Source organism: Hyperolius riggenbachi, chromosome 5, assembly GCF_040937935.1.
Source record: "Hyperolius riggenbachi isolate aHypRig1 chromosome 5, aHypRig1.pri, whole genome shotgun sequence".
Classification (NCBI taxonomy): domain Eukaryota; kingdom Metazoa; phylum Chordata; class Amphibia; order Anura; family Hyperoliidae; genus Hyperolius; species Hyperolius riggenbachi.
The window spans coordinates 192,302,930-192,322,741 of NC_090650.1; the positions used below are offsets into that span (position 1 = coordinate 192,302,930).

The 19,812-nt window shown below is 40.9% G+C and overlaps 1 protein-coding gene across 3 annotated transcripts in view; it reads left to right on the forward strand.

Annotated features, from left to right (window-relative positions):
* ABCA13 (ATP binding cassette subfamily A member 13) overlaps window positions 1–19,812 on the forward strand; it is a 770,386-nt gene that overhangs the window by 420,100 nt on the left and 330,474 nt on the right. For all 3 annotated transcript variants that reach the window (XM_068236514.1, XM_068236515.1, XM_068236516.1), the window contains exons 37-38: window positions 9,828–10,046; window positions 18,399–18,595. In XM_068236514.1, the coding sequence (XP_068092615.1) occupies window positions 9,828–10,046; window positions 18,399–18,595 (416 nt within the window). The remainder of the gene's footprint in view (window positions 1–9,827; window positions 10,047–18,398; window positions 18,596–19,812) is intronic.

Sequence of the window (19,812 nt, forward strand, 5' to 3'; positions counted from 1 at the left end):
AAACAGTTCATTTCTGCAATTGAGTCTCATACAGTGGCTTGCAAAAGGATTCGGCCCCCTTGAAGTTTTCCACATTTTGTCACATTACTGCCACAATCATGAATCAATTTTATTGGAATTCCACATGAAAGACCAATACAAAGTGGTGTACACGTGAGAAGTGGAATGAAAATCATACATGATTCCAAACATTTCTTACAAATCAATAACTGCAAAGTGGGGTGTGCGTAATTATTCAGCCCCCTTTGGTCTGAGTGCAGTCAGTTGCCCATAGACATTGCCTGATGAGTGCTAATGACTAAATAGAGGGCACCTGCGTGTAATCTAATGTCAGTACAAATACAGCTGCTCTGTAAAGACCTCAGAGGTTGTCTAAGAGAATATTAAGAGCAACAACACCATGAATAGTAAATAGATACCTGCGCCTTCAATAGTAAATACTAAAATAATTTAATATAGCCGTCTCATAGCAAAATATAATGGTACAACAATAAAAATGCGTTAAAATAAGTATCAAGCACACACACATACAAATCTCATTACCACTTAGAGTCCAACACTACTTCCTATTTGATCTCCTGTCGTGGCAATTAATTTGTCCATCAATAGTGCACTATTGAGCCATAATGATACATCCTTTAGGTAAATGATAAAATCTCTATGTGAGATATAATAGCAGCAACGTAGTAGTCTCTAAAAAACAAATTAAAAACCGCAGCAGCGGGGAAATTCCATAGAGCAGCAAGTTCCAAAGGGATATTTCATAGTCTTCTTTCTAAAATGGGGCCATTTGTTGGGTTCCTATACTGCCCTGGCATTTTAGGGGCCCTTAACCGTGAGGAGTAGTCTTGAAACCAAATGTCGCAAAATGACCTGTGAAATCCTAAAGGTACTCATTGGACTTTGGGCCCCTTAGCGCAGTTAGGGTGCAAAAAAGTGCCACACATGTGGTATCGCCGTACTCGGGAGAAGTACTACAATGTGTTTTGGGGTGTATTTTACACATACCCATGCTGAGTGGGAGAAAGATCTCTGTAAATGGACAATTGTGTGTAAAAAAAAAAAAAAAATTGTCATTTACAGAGATATTTCTCCCACCCAGCATCTGTATGTGTAAAAAATACACCCCAAAACCCATTCTACTACTTCTACTGAGTACGGCAATACCACATGTGTGGCACTTTTTTCAGCCTAACTACGCTAAGGGGTCCAAAGTCCAATGAGCACCTTTAGGCTTTACAGGGGTGCGTACAATTTAGCACCCCCCAAAATGTCAGGACAGTAAACACACCCCACAAATGACCCCATTTTGGAAAGTAGACACTTCAAGGTATTCAGAGAGGGGCATGGTGAGTCCGTGGCAGATTTCATTTTTTTTTTTTTGTAGCAAGTTAGAAGAAATGGAAACTTTTTTTTTTGTCACAAAGTGTCATATTCCGCTAACTTGAGACAAAAAATAATATGTTCTATGAACTCACTATGCCTCTCAGTGAATACTTTGGGATGTCTTCTTTCCAAAATGAGGTCATTTGGGGGTATTTATACCATCCTGGAATTTTAGCCCCTCATGAAACATGACAGGTGGTCAGAATAGTCAGAGATGCTTGAAAATGGGAAAATTCACTTTTTGCACCATAGTTTGTAAACGCTATAACTTTTACCCAAACCAATAAATATAGGCTGAATGGTTTTTTTTTTTTTTTATCAAAAACATGTTTGTCCACATTTTTCGTGCTGCATGTATACAGAAATTTTACTTTATTTGAAAAATGACAGCAGAGAAAGTTAAAAAAAATCATTTTTTTGACAAAATTCATGTCTTTTTTGATGAATATAATAAAAAGTAAAAATCGCAGCAGCAATCAAATAGCACCAAAAGAAAGCTTTATTAGTGACAAGAAAATGAGGTAAAATTCATTTAGGTGGTAGGTTGTATGAGCGAGCAATAATCCGTGAAAGCTGCAGTGGTCTGAATGGAAAAAAAGGGTCTGGTCCTTAAGGGGGGTAAAGCCCACGGTCCTCAAGTGGTTAATATCTAGCTCAGCCGCAAGTGGTGAATGTGATTCAGAGACATTTTGCCTGTTAGCTTGCAGCAGTCACTAGAATATATAACAGCAAAATATTGAAGTGAATCTTAAAGTGATATCTGTTCTACCTAAGTGCAAGATATTGTGCAGGAGAGAGTGAGAGAGAAACTTTGAGATAAAGAGAACCTGTCAGTTAAACAAACAAGTTCTGTTAACCTGTCAGCAGAAAAGGAGAAGATCTGTGTTGGAGTCACACTGCATCCTGTGACACTAAAGAAACTACAGTGCAAAGGAAAACAGCATCTGATAAAGAAAAGAAGTCAAAACAGAGTTAGTAGTTTAAGTGTTGCTATTGCACAAGTTGGAGTTTGATCTAAACAGCATAAAGAAAGTGATCTTACTGCAGAGGGAGATATTAGCGCTGTTCCTGGGTGCATTTGTTTTATTTGTTTATTTTGTTTCTTTTTATTTATTTTATTCCTTATCCGTTTATTTCATTATTTTTATTTTATTTGCTTATTTTATTATTTTGAGGCCACAGTACATAGAAGGAGAGCTTGCGAAATCCTCTGAGCCAAAAGAGTGGAAATTATTCCGGTGCCTTAAACCAACTAAAGAAAAGTGAGAGCTGTGTCAGTACCATATTAAAGAGAAACTCTAACCCCACCTGAAGGTTTTGCTGAGCAGTATAGCTTGGACTTGGTATCAAGCAACTGAGATTGTATAGAACTGAAGTTGCTCAGTAGACCTGTCCTTTCCCAAGCCCCTATATAACAGTCTATGGTACTGTGATAATAAGTGTTGTATTGAGTAGTGGTTGGAGATTGTAAGAGAAATAAGGAATATCTGTTGTGGCTCAATCATATGTAAAAAGTGTCTAAGTAACCTGAATTTTTATTCTGCAGCTTTTTACCGGTGCACCGGCTGTGCAGAGGAGAAGATTGTACTGATATGTTTATGCGAAGAGAATATATATTTGTGTTGCAAGTTAGTACTGGTTGAGAAGTTACCAGTTGACCATTGTTAACCACTTTGGTACCAGCAGCCTCTGCCCCCTTAACCCTCCTGTCGATTTAAAAAAATCCGCCAGGGGGCAGCAAAGTAGTGTTTTTTAAAAAAAAAACGGGATCTCCTGGAGGGCGACGGGCGGGATGATGTCACCGACATCATCGACATCGTGACTTCAAAGGGGACTCCCATCCACCCCACAGCGCTGCCTGGCACTGATTGGCCAGGCAGCGCACGAGGTCTGGGTGGGGGGGGGCGGCCGCGGCGCAAGGAATAGCGGCGGATCGGCGGGTAGCGGCAGCGATCGGATGCTACACGCAGCTAGCAAAGTGCTAGCTGCGTGTAGCAAAAAAAAATTATGCAAATCGGCCCAGCGGGGCCTGAGCGGTGCCTCCCGGCGGCATAGCCCGTGCATAGCACGGGCTTACCACCAGGGAGGTTAAGGACCAGAGGCTGCTGATACAGTAAAGCGGCGCTTCCTGACGAATCGCCGCAAAAAAACGCCGCTCTCATCGATCACGCCACTCTGTCCCCGCCGCAAGCTCCACTCTCTGCCGTCTCTATGACGGCAGAGTGCTGTGAGCCAGTCAGGAGCCGCTTTCATTGGCTCCTGACCCTGTCAATCAATGTATGCCAATGGGATGGGCTTACAGTGATGACAGGGCCAGGAGCCGATGAAAACGGCTCCTGCCCGGCTCACAGTGCTCTGCTGTCAGAGATGGCAGGGCGAGCAAATTGCAGTGGGGACAGAGCGGCATGATCAGCAGTAAATGGCGGATACGCGCGGTCAATGCGACATAGAGTTTACGTCCAGTCAGGGGTGCAGCACCACCTGCTGGATGTAGATTTATACTGCGTCGGTCTGTGAGCGGTTAAGGTCACAAATAAATTCTTGATATTCACATTTAAGTCTGTGTCTGGTGGATTCCTCTCAGCTGGGGCCGCATACAAGGATAAATTGGGTTACACTAACAGTAACTATATAATATTCTGAACTCACAAGACTTTTGTTGACTTATATTGATATTATTTTGTATATTTATCCCATAGTAGGAATGGATCTATCAGTATATCCACATTACCTCATTTTACAAAAAAAACCAAAAAAAACCCAACATATTAAAATGACCTCTACATGGGGGAGATAACTTTCATTATTTAGAAGGAGAAAGTCAATTTTCAGCACTACATGGAGGTGGTATTAGAGTCGCCAGGGCCATCATCAGTGCATCAGTGTGCTCTGTTTTGAAAGCAGTCAATATGCAAAGCAAGGAGAAGAACAGTCAGCACTACCGACAGACCCTTTTAATAGGTATGTGCAGATGTACAACATATACAAACTGTCCAACAAAAATATTACAAGCTTTTTGTGCCCAGTACCCACCACCTTTTATCTGTGTCAGTATGATATGGACTGGACTGGTTGTACATGTTGTACATCTACACATACCACTTAAAAAGGCCTGTTGGCTATGTTGACTGTTCTTCTCCTTGCTTTGCATATCTAACTTTCATGCCTGTTACACAGATGGCAAAGCATTCAGCACAATGCTTCGTCGCTGAACTAGTGGGGCTATTTTTCTCTATGTCATGTACATGTTCTATAATGCATATCAGTAAATGTCTTATTGTTTTCCCTACATGTTTTAAACCACTCAACCAATGGGTCATATAAACAATCCTCTGAGATATGTAGTTAAAAAAACTATGAAGAGAGAATCTGTTTATATCCTGGCTGCCATAAAAGTTATCCAGTTTGTCCGCAAAGGGACCAGAATATTTTTAAAGATAAATGTTGGTGTTCAAATAGCATATGGCGAAACTACACAAGCTGGCTGTATCTGAAGCCGAAAAACGATATATTAGTGACCCATCTAATGCACACAAAGTAGAGTGGCTGGCTACTCAAGAGCAGCACCAAAAATGAATTCTTAGTAAGGCCAATCAGAAACGATTTTTCATAAAACAGGCGTTCTTCAACCAGGGAGACCAGACAGGACATCTTCTGGCAACCATTGTAAGAGCACAATAGGGCTCGAGTTTTATCCTGTTACTTAAAACCCCTCGGGAAGCTTAGTAGACGAGCCAACAAATGTCTTGAGGGAGCTTCAAAGATTCTATGCAGATCTCTATTCATCCAAAGTCTTGTGCTGTAGCCGAGAGATTAACGATTTTTTAATGCACATCCCTATGGCCAAATTATCGGAGGAGGACAGGCAATTGCTAGAGGCTCCTTTAACCTTGGAGGAGTTAGAAATAGCCGTGGCCTCTATGGCAAATAATAAAGCCCCGGGGACAGACGGTCTTCCAGCTGAAACATACAAACAGTACTCGGAAATACTGCTGCCTAAATTATTAGAAATGACCACTAGGGCACAGGAAATGGGAAGCTTACCTCCTTCCTTGGAAGTAGCTACAATTGTACTCATACCCAAGTCCGATAAAGACCCGCTGTTGGCGGAGTCCTAACGCCCGATATCACTCCTGAATACGGACGTCAAGATAATATCGAAGGCCTTGGCAAATAGATTGCCTAAAGTGATTACAACAGTGATTTTGTCAGATCAGACGGGGTTTATGCCGCAAAAAGCCACTGCAAATAATATCCGTAGGCTCTATTTAAATCTTCAAGCCCAAGCGGATTACGCGGGCAACAGGGCAATTCTTGCATTGGATATAGCCAAGGCCTTCGTAAGTGTGGAATGGACGTATTTATGTGGGGTACTGGAGCATCTGGGGTTTGGTCCATATTTCATTGGGTGGGTGAAGACACTGTATCGATCTCCCTCTGCTATTATAAGGGCCAATGGCTCTGTTTCATCCCCATTTAAGTTGCAGCACAGTACGAGGCAGGGCTGCCCCCTATCACCGTTGCTTTTTGCAATTGCCATCGAGCCTCTTGCAGAATGTGTAAGGGGCTCCTCGTACATCTCGGGGTTCCAATACGGAGACATTGAAGAAAAAATATCGCTTTATGCGGACGACACTCTGTTCTATTTGGCAGATACACAGTCCTCATTAGAAGCCACTATTACTTTACTTCAAAAATTTAAAGAATACTCTGGTCTCTCTGTGAATTGGGACAAGTCCTGTATAATGCCAGTAGATCCATTTGTAATACCTCCCCTTGTAGCAAAATCTAAATTAAAAGTGGTAGGATCTTTTAAGTATTTGGGAATAGTTATATCCAGGGAGCCCACTCAATTTGAGCAATTAAATATTGCTCCCCTACTAGATAGATCTAGGTCTAAAATCAAAGCATTGCTGAAGCTACCTTTATCGCTGGTAGCCAGAGTAAACCTTATAAAGATGGTTTTAATGCTGCAAATTCTATACTTTCTACATAATTCCCCCATATGGTTGCCTAAAAAACTATTTAAACTACTTGACAGGATGTTTAGAGATCTGATATGGAACAAAAAACAGCCCCGAATTAAACTTGAACTTCTACAGCACTCTAAGGAGGAAGGGGGGCTAGCAGTCCCTAATCCATGGATATATTTTCTCTCGGCTCAGATGCAACATCTGGGGGGATGGGATCAAGAAGATTTGGCGGAATCAAGTAAAAATCTCTTAAATTACTGGCTAAAACAATATATGAAGCATTGGAGGGAGGTAGAGTTAATATGATACAACCTAAAATGCCCACATTTACTCTCATGCACAAGGTTTGGCACAAAGTTAGGATCCTGCAACAGGTTACTGGTTTTACAATATATACCCCGGTTTGGCGAAATTATGGGCTATCAGAACTGGCAGGGCTAGACTTTGGGCAAAGGTGGGAAAAAGGTGGGGTGGATAAACTATCAATGATATGGAATGGGGAGGGCCTTGTGTCTTTTAACTTAGTAGTACAAAGGTGCCATCCAATACCTAAGGGGGTTCTACAATTCCAATATCTACGATTTAAACATGCAATTATGAAACAGGCAGAGACATACAAGTTTAGACTGCAATCATCCCCTATTTTAAATATGGTGGCCCAAGCAACGACCAAACAAGGCCTTATCTCCCAATGTTATCTTATGTTACTTGAGGATTTTCACCGAAAATTCCCGTTGAAATGTAGAGATATGTGGACCAAAGATATTCCGACTCTATCAGATCAAGATTGGCTGGAGGCTCTTCAGGCTATACCCCTGCTATCGGTAAATGCTACTCAGAAGTTCACGCAGCTTCAGATAACTCATAGGTCTCACTACACACCTAAACGACTATTTAAATTTGGCCTACTTCCCTCGCCAGCTTGTCCTAGATGTGCCAGAGATCATGGAGACTTGCTACACATGCTCTGGAACTGTCCCAAATTACGAAGATACTGGAATAATATTTTGATAGCCATAGACCAAATTTTTAACATAAAGATTCCACGCACTGAGGTGGTTTGTGTACTGGGGGCATTTGAGGATGGTACTATATCCTATCACATTAGAATTGCAATTCTAAGAGTGTTGTTTGTGGCTAGAAAATTGATTCTTCAGATGTGGAAGAATCCCAACCCCCCTACTATAAATATGTGGATAGTGCAGGTAAATGCTTCTTTGAAATTGGAAAAAATGATTTATAAACATAAAGGGGCAGTGGGTAAGTTTGAAAAAACATGGTGCAACTGGCTGGCAGCACAAGACTATGTAGATCCAGATCTTATCAGAGACCAGATTTTGGCAAATATTGGCTTATCAAGAGCTTAGAATGATAATATCAGACAAGATATGCTCAAATTTGTTGTATTTTTATGTACTTTATTCTTGATGTACGAAAGTTCCTACCCGTCACTGTTTTGTATGACTTGTAAGACCTCAATAAACTGAGTTTTGTTGATCAAAAAAAAAAAAAATAGCATATGGCATAGGTGATTCAGAACACCCGAATACTCCCAACTGCTGTTTTTCAGCACCGAACAAGCAGACAGGGCCGGGTGGAGTTCACTGCCTTGTGAGTCACATGGGGTCAATTCATAAAGCATTCCCGCATGTGGTAATGCTCAAAACAGCTGACTTTACCGAACACTTAGCAAAATGTCAATTCATAAAAGCTGTTACCGCATGAACAGCTGTCATTCCCGAGCAGTGAGGTAAATTCCCGCCTTGTGCTGTGATTATCTAAACACATGTCACTAAGGCCCATATGCAATTCACTTTTTCACCTAAGTTTTCTCCAAGGAGATAATTTTTCATCTTCGATTTAAAATAACTTTCCTGCACTTTTTAACTAATAAAGTACCAAAAAGTAAGTGAAAAAGTACTATCAAAATTATTTTGAGTATGTTCCTGCTTTCTGGTGGCTTAAAAAGCATTTTGTTGACAAGTTTAAAATTATCACCTAGGAGAAAATTCAGGTGAAAAGGTGAATTGCATATGGCCCTAAATGTCAATTCATAAAGATTAGAGCAGGCGGTATTGAGACAGAGAATACCGTCTGTTTAGAAAAGGTGATAAGGGTGCGGATAACAGCAAAGTTAATGGGGACAGATCTCCCAGGCAGCAGAGGAGAGGGCGGAACTAAAAAGGCTTCCCGGAATACCACAGGCTGTGTTTTTTCACCTCTTGGGTACCTGTTTTCATATGTTTTTTACACCAGAAAGCCTGCATGTGTAACATTTCTTAAAGTTCTTCTAAGCTGTGGTAATTAAATAGATTGTTTAGAAAGACTAATAGACAGATTCAGCGCAGATTCAGGGCAAACAGAGGCAGTTTAAAAAAAAATGCACATCTAAAGGGAAGTTGGGGATGCCTCTTTTATTGTAACGCTGTCTCTGCAGGAGGAAATGTATTACCTCGGGTAGCACCACCAGCTTTGTTCTCCCTGAACTTCTATTGCAACTGTAAACATTTTTATGAATTAGCACACAAAAGTCTAAAATACCGAATGCAGTATTTTCCCAACAAGATTTTTCCCCCGCACAGCCTTCTATGAATAGAGCCCATTGTGTTTCACATGACTCAGATGCTTCCTTCTTTCAAACTGGATGGAGAAAGTAATGGAGTCACAGGAAGAACATTGTGGCACCCTTATCAGTTGCTCAGGTCACTCAGGGCAAAGGCTGGCCCTGCATACCACTGAGATTGCCATTGAAGTCAATAGCCTACTTTACAAATCAGCAAGAAAGACTTCTTCAGGTAGAAACTGGCAAGTTCTTTCATTTACTAATTGTTTGCTTGGGGCTATTGCTATAATGAAAATGCTTTGCAACTGGCCAAAACAGCAAGAAGCAGACATTTCTGGCTGGGCTTTCAGAATCACAGCATTGACATAAAACATTAACAAGTAAACAATCTTTTAAACATAACATATTTCACATGCACTATTTTCCAGCTGTATCTATAGCACCCTGCAGGGAGTTTAGCAAACCATTAAATATTATCCTCCCTTAGAGTTAGTTTCATTTTGGTAACTGGCAACGTCAATTTTGTTTGCTTTTTATTCTTGTATACTTTTAAGTATAATGAATAAAAATAAAACAATTTGTTTTAAACAATAATCATTGCTAATATTTTGCGAATGGATGGCAGGATGCCTATGGGGGAAAAACTGGAACAAATAGTAATGTATGGTTGAAGATTAAGAAACATGAGTATAGTTTGAGCACAGAATGATAATCTTATTTGAACCAGTAGTGCTTCCCCATCCCATACTCTTTATATCTGCAACACCTATACAGGGTTATCTTCTCTTTCTAATGCTATAATACTGTTGTGCATTATAAGATCAAAGATCACCATACTACAAACTAATATTAATTAGCATGCTAATAAGCATGTAAGTACAATTAAAATTGCATTTTTCTTTCAGGTCCATGCTAAGTAGTCTTACTTCACCTAGTAGTGGAAATATTTTTGTAAATGGAAGAGATATGCAAAAAGAACTTACGGTTGTCAGAATGGAAATGGGTGTTTGCCCACAATATGATGTCCTTTTTGACTATTTAACAGTAAGAGAACATCTTCTTCTATTTGGAGCCTTGAAAATGCCTTCTTGGAGTAAGAACAATCTTAGCAAAGAAGTTGAACGGTATGTATAAGTACTTGTGGTTTAAACCTATTACTACTGGAATACAAAAAAGAAAAAAAAAACTGTCTTTACAGAAAAGCCATATGTTTATTGAAGTGAACCTGAAGGGAAAAAATGCCCCAAATGTGTACGTACATCAGTAGAGAGAATGTTCTGGATAATTTAGAGGCTTCCCCATCTCCCTTGCCTCCATTGATCCAATGCAGGGACCTCTTCTACAACCCTTGTCGAAGAGTGTGTGTGGCTGCTTTCCCATCCTTAAATGAGCATGGCTGAACTGTGTGCAGGTACAGGATGCTGTGCGTCTACGCAGTATCAGGCACGGCTTTTTTCTGCCCATGCTACTGCGCTGTCGCAAGCAGTGGCATAGCAATAGGGGATGCAGAGGTTGTGACTGCACCGGGGCCCCTGGACAAGAGGGGCCCACTAGGGGCCCTCCTTCATCCTTCTTATCAGCTTTTCATTGGTGCTATGCTGGTAATGAACACTTCTATATGTGCATTGCATATTGGTAATGCATGGCAAAATGTTTCCTTATGCTAAATATACCTCTCTGACACTGCAGCTATCCTTGATAGGTTCTGGGGCTTCATATCAATAGTGAGCTTGGGGCTCTTGTAAAAAAAACACTCTGGGGGCACAAGACCCTTAGTTACCCCACTGGTCATGAGGGGCCCTATGCCTGTTCAGTATAAGCTTGCTTGATCAGGAATGGGAGTGCACATTTCTAAAGAGTACCAACGCTTGATAGGTGGTTGGGAGGAGGACATGGTACGTCTTTGAGGGATCCAGAAGTTTTCCCTCTTATTTTTTACATTACAGGTTTACTTTACGTTCACTGGTTGATACAGCAAATGAAAATCAGTTTCATAGTATACAAAACCAATTTCCAATATCCTAGTCACAGAAATATGATGGCATCAGTCCATTTCACACTCCAATGAGTCCTTTATCAAGCATGAAGATAAGGTGGAGAAAGCAAGCTGTAGTAGAGTGCTCAGGAAAGATACAAGATCTAAAAAGATGCTAACACCCATGAAAGAAATATGCACCAGTTGCAAAATGCAGATGCAAAATGTAAAAAGAACAAATTTTACATCGCATGAAAGAGGATTAAAAACAATGGGACCTACCTATCATAAATCCTGTATATCAGTGGTCATAATCCTGCAGGAATCTAATATATCCACAACATATCATTAATGAAAATAGCACCACAATTGCACCAAACAGGACATCAGCAGCTACATATTGCACCTGAACATATAAAATATACATATATAAAAGAAAAAATTGCATGTACAATATGTAAAAATCTGCCAGGCTCTTGCAATGTAAAGCCCCCATTTACTTTAAAGGAATACTTAAGGCAAAAAAAAATGACATTTACTCACCTGGGGCATCCCTCAGCCCCCCGAAGCTGGATGGTGCCCTCGCAGCCCCGCTCCGATCGTCCTGTCCCCGCCGGCGGCTACTTCCGGTTCGGCGACTGCCGCCGACAGGCTGGGAACGCGGCTGATTTTCCGCGTTCCCAGCCGCTGCTGTCACCCTCTATGCTGCTATAGCGTCTATATATACGCTATAGCAGCATAGAGGGTGATAGCAGCGGCTGGGAACGCGGAAAATCAGCTGCGTTCCCAGCCTGTCGGCGGCTGTCGCCGAACCGGAAGTAGCCGCTGGAGGGGACAGGACGATCGGAGCAGGGCTGCGAGGGCACCATCCAGCTTCGGGGGGCTGAGGGATGCCCCAGGTGAGTAAATGTCATTTTTTTTTCCTTAAGTATTCCTTTAAAGAACCACTGTTTCAATTAGAAGACTGTATTCACAGTCCTCCCTTAAGTCATATTCTAGAGAAACATAATTCTGATCATTTTAGTGGTACATCATGCTTTGTGGAAGGCCATTGAGTTTTATCTGTTCAAATGTATAGAAAGCCAGAAGAACCCCAAATATGGCTTAGAGTTCATGGACCTGTGCAGTAGGTATGCTGTCCATTACATTCTAATGGAAGCCAATAGAAAGCTCCTAATGTGATAGACAGCTGGCCCACACCCATAGAGGGGTGTGCCTATTTACCACTTGTTGAACTGGAAAGTTTTATGTATAGAAGATGTAGCCATAGTTTATAGGTGGAGGAAAAGATGGTAGTCGCTTGACTTAGCTATTTAGAGCTGATATTAGAGATGGCCCGAATGGTTCGCCGGTGAACGGTTCCAGGCGAACTTCCGGTTGTACGCGTTCGCCATGTAAGGCAAACTTTTCCGGAAGTTCGGTTCACCCCCATAGTGCACCATTAGGGTCAACTTTGACCCTGTACATCACAGTCAGCAGGCACATTGTAAGCATTTAAAGATATCCAAGGTTGAAGGGTAACGGATGTGTTGTGGAAGGGCATTCTAGAGGAGGGGGGAACCATGTGCAAAATCTTGTATATGTGGATGCATGAAGGTAATTCTAGAGAAGGACAAAAGAAGGTCATGAGCAGATCTGAGATTGCGATAGGTTGGTATCTGGAAACTAGTGAAGAGATTTACAGGGGAAATAAATTGTGGAGAGCTTTTTAGGTTAGGGTTAAGAGTTGGAACTGGATCCTCTGGTTAATTGGTAGCCAATGAAGAGCTTGGCAGAGAGGAGCAGCAGAGGAAGATCGAGAAGAAAGATGAATGAGTCAAACAGCCAAATTCTGTACAGACTGGAGTTGTGCCAGTCTGTTGGTTGGTAGTCCACAAATTCGTATGTTATATGAGATGAGCTATTATAAGAGCATGTATTAACATTTTAGTTGTGTCCTGAGTGAGAAATGGTCAGATGCGAGATATGTTTTTGAGTTAGAGAGCACAGTTAGACAGGAGCTGGTTAGGGAGTGAATGTGAGGAATAAAATAGAGAGAGGAGTCACATATTAACCCTAAGTGCCGTGCTTTGAAAACTGAAGTTTTAGGTAAGTATTAGGGTCACAGGTGTTGTTAACATTTTTTTTATATCAGACAAAAGAGGGTGCCAAGACTGTGCATGTAGATGGAAAAGAGGAGGGGGCCAAGGACAGAGCCTTGAGGTGTCCCCACAGACAAAGGATGTGGGGTAAGAGACTGTAAAAAAAGACCTTACAGGGAGATAGGAAGATATCCGGAGAGAGCAAAGCCCTTTATGCCTACAGATGAAAGCAGCTGTATAAGAAAGGTGTGCTTGACAGTGTCAAATGCTGGTGACAGTTCAAGAAACAGGAGTATGAAATAATAGCCTTTGGATGCAACAGTAAGAAGATCATTCACCACTTTCTTAAAGAGCTGCACAGTGGTTAGAGCAAAAGCCAGAATGGAACTGATCAAACAGGGAGTTAGTGGATACATAATGGCTTAGTTCAGCATGTATGTGTCATTCAAGTAATTTGAATGTGAATGGGAAAAGTGACACAGGGTGGTAGTTGTCAAGTGCCCCTGGGATCTAGAGATTTTTTTAAGTAGCGGTGTCACAACAGCCTTTTTGAGTGGGAGCAGAAAGTTTCCAGTCAAGAGAGATAGGTTAAATCACAATACAGGATCTTCTCAAAAAATTAGCATATTGTGATAAAGTTCATTATTTTCTGTAATGTACTGATAAATATTAGACTTTCATATATTTTAGATTCAAATACACACAACTGAAGTAGTTGAAGCCTTTTATTGTTTTAATATTGATGATTTTGGCATACAGCTCATGAAAACACAAATTTCCTATGTCAAAAAATTAGCATATTTCATCCGACCAATAAGAGAAAAGTGTTTTTAAAACAAAAAAAGTCAACCTTCAAATAATTATGTTAAGTTATGCACTCAATACTTGGTCGGGAATCCTTTTGCAGAAATGACTGCTTCAATGCGGCGTGGGATGCTTTGATAGCGGCCTTAAGCTCATTCAGAGTGTTGGGTCTTGCTTCTCTCAACTTTCTCTTCACAATATCCCACCGATTCTCTATGGGGTTCAGGTCAGGAGAGTTGGCAGGCCAATTGAGCACAGTAATACCATGGTCAGTAAACCATTTACTAGTGCTTTTGGCACTGTGAGCAGGTGCCAGGTCGTGCTGAAAAATGAAATCTTCATCTCCATAAAGCTTTTCAAAAAGTAGTAAAGGCTTGAACTACTTCAGTTGTGTGTATTTGAATCTAAAATATATGAAAGTCTAATGTTTATCAGTACAATACAGAAAATAATGAACTTTATCACAATATGCTAATTTTTTGAGAAGATCCTGTATTTGTACAGGCATGAAGGATGAGTATTGCTGTGAAATGAGATGGGAGGCAATAGAATCCAAAGAACAGGTGGTTAGATGGGATTTGGAGATTATAGAGGAGAGAGAATGTTCAGAGAGTGGAGAGAAGGCAGATAGAGAACAGTCGATGAGAGGTGTGGAGATGGGATTTTAGGGCTGCATGGAAAAATCCACTTTGGATTTTGTCAATTTTATTAGTTAAGTGTGTTGCAAATTCTTTAGCTGATAAGCATGAAGAAAGAGGAGGATGGAAAAGTCAGTTAAAGTGCTGAACAAGCGCTTTAGATTGTGGAAGTGGAAGGATATCAGGAAAGCAAAATAGGACTGTTTTGCTGCAGAGAGTGCATTTCTGAAGTTGTCTTTTTTTGTATGAAATGAAGTCCTCGCTTGTGTTGTTTTTCTCCAACGTAGTGCAGCTACTCTAGAGCACTTTTTAAACTGTATAGTGGCTTTGGTCAACCAGGGTTGGTGACTGACACAATGAGGGCGGACATTGATAAGAGGGGCGAAGACATTCATTACTTTTGTGATGGAGCTTGTGGTAGTGTGTTGCTGGCGAGTCTGGGTCAGTGAAGGATTGTGTGAGGAGAGGTCAGAGAGATGTAGTGGAGCATTAATAAAATCAGTGATAGAACAGAGATGAGTGAATATGAGGTCAAGCGAATAGCCATCACTATGAGGTGGAGCAGTGGACCACTGAGACAAGCCATAGGAGGAAGTGAGTGGTAGGAGTTTAGTGGCGACAGAATTATTGGTGTCAAAAGGAATGTTCCAACTACCCATTATAAGCAACCATGGTAGGGTAAAGATGAAACATCACAAGGCCATCAGGTCATATTCTCTTTTCATGCCCAAGGGATACATACTTCTAAAGAATTTATTCCTGTGAGCTTTTTGTAAACTTTTGGCAAACCTTGCTATGGTCTGATGTGCAACCCAGGTCCATCTAACCGATGGCAGATAACTATTATTAAATCCAGGCCTTGTTTAAAGAGTAACTTATTCTCCTATTAGCAGTAGAGTGTTGTACAATGTTAGCCATCAGTAAAAGCAAGACGTTTTGAAGACATCTGAATGTCATTATTTATGTATGCAAAGCAATCTTGGTATCTTCTTTTGATATGAGTACTATATATTTCTATATCTTTTCAGCATACAGGAAGTCTGTGCTTTTAGGTTAGCCAATAAATGGTATCATCCTTGATTAAAACTTCTTGCTTATTCTCAGACTCAGTATAACCGTTTCTTAAAAACAGGCATTAGTCCTTCCATTCAATATGCAACCTATTCAGAAATATAATCTTAAGATAACTTTACAAAGCGTGTAACAATTCCTAGAACGTAAATATTTTGTGACTACTTATTTATAGCTTGTTTACATGCACTGCTATAGCCAATATAAATAAATCTTTGTACAATAATAGGTCCAAAGTAAATGTAGAAAATAACCACATGTTACATTTCTGCTAGGCAGAATTTTGGCTATTTCATATTACCCATATTCTTCCATCGCCTTGCCTAATTCCTAACTCCCCTCCCAAAGCAAACTTTTATCAATAAGCCTAACTCTCCCTACCAAATCAATCCCCTTCGTAAAATTGTAACCTCTTCTTCCTGTTTATTAACCCTATCCACCCCTACCCTATTCCCTAACACAAACTTTCCCAACATTAATCTTAACCTTAACCTATAATCCTATCACTGTATCTGGAGGTCGGCTATACAGCACTTTGCAAAAGTATTCAACCCCTTTGGCACTTTTCATGTTTTGTTGCCTCGCAACCTGGAATTAAAAGGGATTGTTTGAGAGTTTGCACCATTTCATTGACAGAAGACACACTCTGAAGAAACGTCTGTATGACGTGAAAAGGTTTGGTGGATGGGGCTTGATCTGCACAAGATGCCTAGTGCCCCACATGCGTTCCCTCTATTAGCTGGACTGGCAAGCAACTAGCGGGGACAAAAGCCACGGAGAGGACATCTCAGCAGGAGTGGCAGAGTTTGGAGGTTGCAACTTGCATGTCAAAGGAGGGGTGAGATGATATCGCTCCATGGGCTTGATTTACTAACAGTGATAACAGTGATAACTCAAATATCACACCTTATCAAAGATATCACACCTTATCAAAGTTAACACGTCTTATCACAGTAGCATAGTGAGTGCTCAAACTTATGCCTGCTAATTGGCAATGGCACTCGTCCTGCTCTGAGCCCCTGCAGGTTCGTAGCGCTCGCTATGCTACTCTGATACGGCATGTTAACTTTGATAAGGTGTGATATCTTTGATAAGGTGTGATATTGTTGATAAGGTGTTATAGTTGAGTTATCATGGTTTAGTTAATCAAGCCCTTAGAGCGGTGTGACGAGCGTTGGAGATGTGTGCACTACAGGCGATTGAGAAACTGAGATCTGTTGCATCGGCTTTCAGTGCAAGAAAAATGTGTCTCTATGCTCTTAAGCTCAATTGCAACTGCTATCACTGCCCCTCTGCCTGCTCTATGCCTAAACTGTCTATGAGCTATCTATTTTTCGATTTGCATGTATGCTGGTCTGAGCTAACTACCTGAATGATGTATGCGCAGACATGTGGACAATACAAGAGTGCGATATCTTTGAAAGCAATTGTGAAGTGAATGGTCAACTTTGTTTGTGGTCCCTAGTGATCCCTAGTAGTCCAAGGATTGTTGGGATTTACAAAACAACTTTGGTATGGAATCAATTGTTGAGCTGCTGAAAGCACGGTTTAGATGTATGTATGCAAACAATTACTTTTAAAGGGCCCTCTTTCTTTCTTTCTTTCTTTCAATTTGTCTTTTCTGGTGTGGATGCTTGATGTGTATGAGGCAGCTCAGGGGTCTGCATGAGACACTGATTGTCACATGCATAATTATGCATAGCATTACATTAGCAAAAGCTTTTAAAATCACAAGCGCTTAGAAAAAGCTCTTGCATTGTGAACCAGACCTTAGACTATTTTGTGCAGATGCATCACATAAAATAAGATTAAGAAACATTAAAATTTTAGGTTGGAATGTAACAAAATAAGTACAAAGCCAAGAGTGGGATGAATTATTTTGCAAGGTACTGTATAGTGTATAATAGCCGCGACCCGGTGCTTTTACTTGTAACTGTGCAAACTACCAGCCAACCTCAGGCCCCTGTTAATACTTTTTAGGCTGATATCTGGAGCTTGGCCATGTAATAACCAGGCAAGCCCCACTGCAGAATAGACAAATATATGCCCGCTGCGTGTCACAACCAGGACTAAAGGATATTATGTCCAAAGTGAATCAGTTCTCCAATGCCAGTGTCAGACAATGAAAGGAGGAAAATAAACATCCAGTGCAGCTCTCTCAGCAGTGGGATTTGACAAGTGTCTGTATCAGAAAAAGGAGAGAAAAGAGAGTGCCTCTATGGTGCAATACCTTTAATTCAGTTTGCAAATTGCAAAAGAAATGCACGGTCAAGATCGCATGAATTTGCAAGCATATCTCACATGCTCAATGTTCCACTCCTCGGATGTCAACCGTGGCCAGCAGGGGACATCAACAAGGGTACGTGGTAGGTCTGGAGTCCAGGCAAGCTCCGTGTGCCTGGTTATAATGGCGACGCGTTTTGCACGGTCAAGATCGCACGAATTTGCAAGCATATCTCACATGCTCAATGTTCCACTCCTCAGGCGTCAACCGTGGCCAGCAGGGGACATCAACAAGGGTACGTGGTAGGTCTGGAGTCCAGGCAAGCTCCGTGTGCCTGGTTATAATGGCAACGCGTTTTGACACGTCAGTGTGTCTTTGTCAAGTCAGGATGCCTGACTGTGCATGTGAGATATGCCTGCAAATTCATGCGATCTTGTATGTACATTTCTTTTGCAATTTGCAAACTGAAATAAAGGTATTGCACCATAGAGGTGCTCTCTTCTCTCTCCTTTTTCTGATAGAAGCCCCACTTCAGATCAGCTTTGAGGTTGGTGCCAAAATTAACATCACTACTGAGGCAAGCAATTTAACTGATTCATTTACCATTGATGATAAACTGTTAATAAGTATTCTCATGCTTAAGCTAAATCTGGATAAGGCACTAAAGTTGTTTCTTACAACAGAGCATTGCAAGAAGTTGGATTATTAAATCATCAGTTAAAACTGACATGTTTGTTATCTGGAGGAATGAAACGAAGGCTCTCTGTAGCAACTGCATTCATTGGGAGTGCAAGGACCATTGTTCTAGATGAGCCTACAAGTGGAGTGGACCCCTACTCTCGACGCTATATATGGGATGTATTGCTGAAACACAGGAAAGGTACTAATTGCCATTACATTTTTATGTGGTTGAAAAACAATCAAATATATTTGACCAATTTTACAATCGATTAGAACATAAATTACACTTTTCCAATGCATGCAGACATCGTTTAATGTATCCTTATGTATTGCTGTCATGTTTATCATGGCACTGAAGCTTATGAAAGCTCACAAATATTGAATTCCCTTTAACAAAATGTGTTATCATGAATGAACAAGTTAGCAAGACTACAGGCATTTAGAATAAAAAAAAGTTCTGCATTTTTGTACCATTTCTACTAAATGATCCAGTGTCAAAAAACAACATTTTAAAACATAAACAACATTTTATACATATACAGATACTTAAAACTCCACCATTCTCAGCTTGCAAACAGCTGAAATAATGAATATTATTTTTCCAATTCTGTATTTAAAATGTGTGCATCTTGGAACTGACAAATGCAGAATCTGCCAAGTTTAAAGCTTCATAGAAACTGGAAAAATGCATATCTTATCGAGCATCTCTATCTTATCGATCATGCATCAAAGGCAATAGGCAATATAAAAATCTGGGGAATGAGCATTTTATCTCTAGGTCTGTACAGAGAATAGAAATTTAGAGATGGCTCGAACCTCCGATTTTGGGTTCGCGAACCTTGAACGCGAACTTCCGAAAAAGTTCTCGTTCGAGCGAACCAGGCGAACTGCAATAGACTTCAATGGGCAGGTGAACTTTCAAAACTACAAACACTGTTTTTGGCTACAAAAGTGATGGAAAAGATGTTTCAAGGGGTCTAACACCTGGAGGGGGCATGGCGGAGTGGGATACACGGCAAAAGTCCCGGGCAAAATTACGGATTTGATGCACAGCAGAGTTATAATCCCTAAAGGGCAGAAATCACATTGCATTCCTAAATTGGAGGCCTAAAGTGCTTGAAAACATCTTGTATGCGTATACATGGACCAGGGAGTATACTTAGTGTACTGCTTCATACTGACAGACCAAACTCACTGTGTAACGCACCTCAAACAGCAGTTTGTGTAGTGATGGCTGTGCTGGACGGGTGCACACCATGGCGAGAGTGCAGGTGATGGCGGTTTTCAAGCCCATATGGTTGGGCTGAGGTAGCTCAATGACAGAACAACAGTGACTTGTCAAGCTGATTGAATTTGGTCTGTCCACAATGAAGCAATGACCTTATTATCTTGGGTGTGCCCCCCAACACACTCATA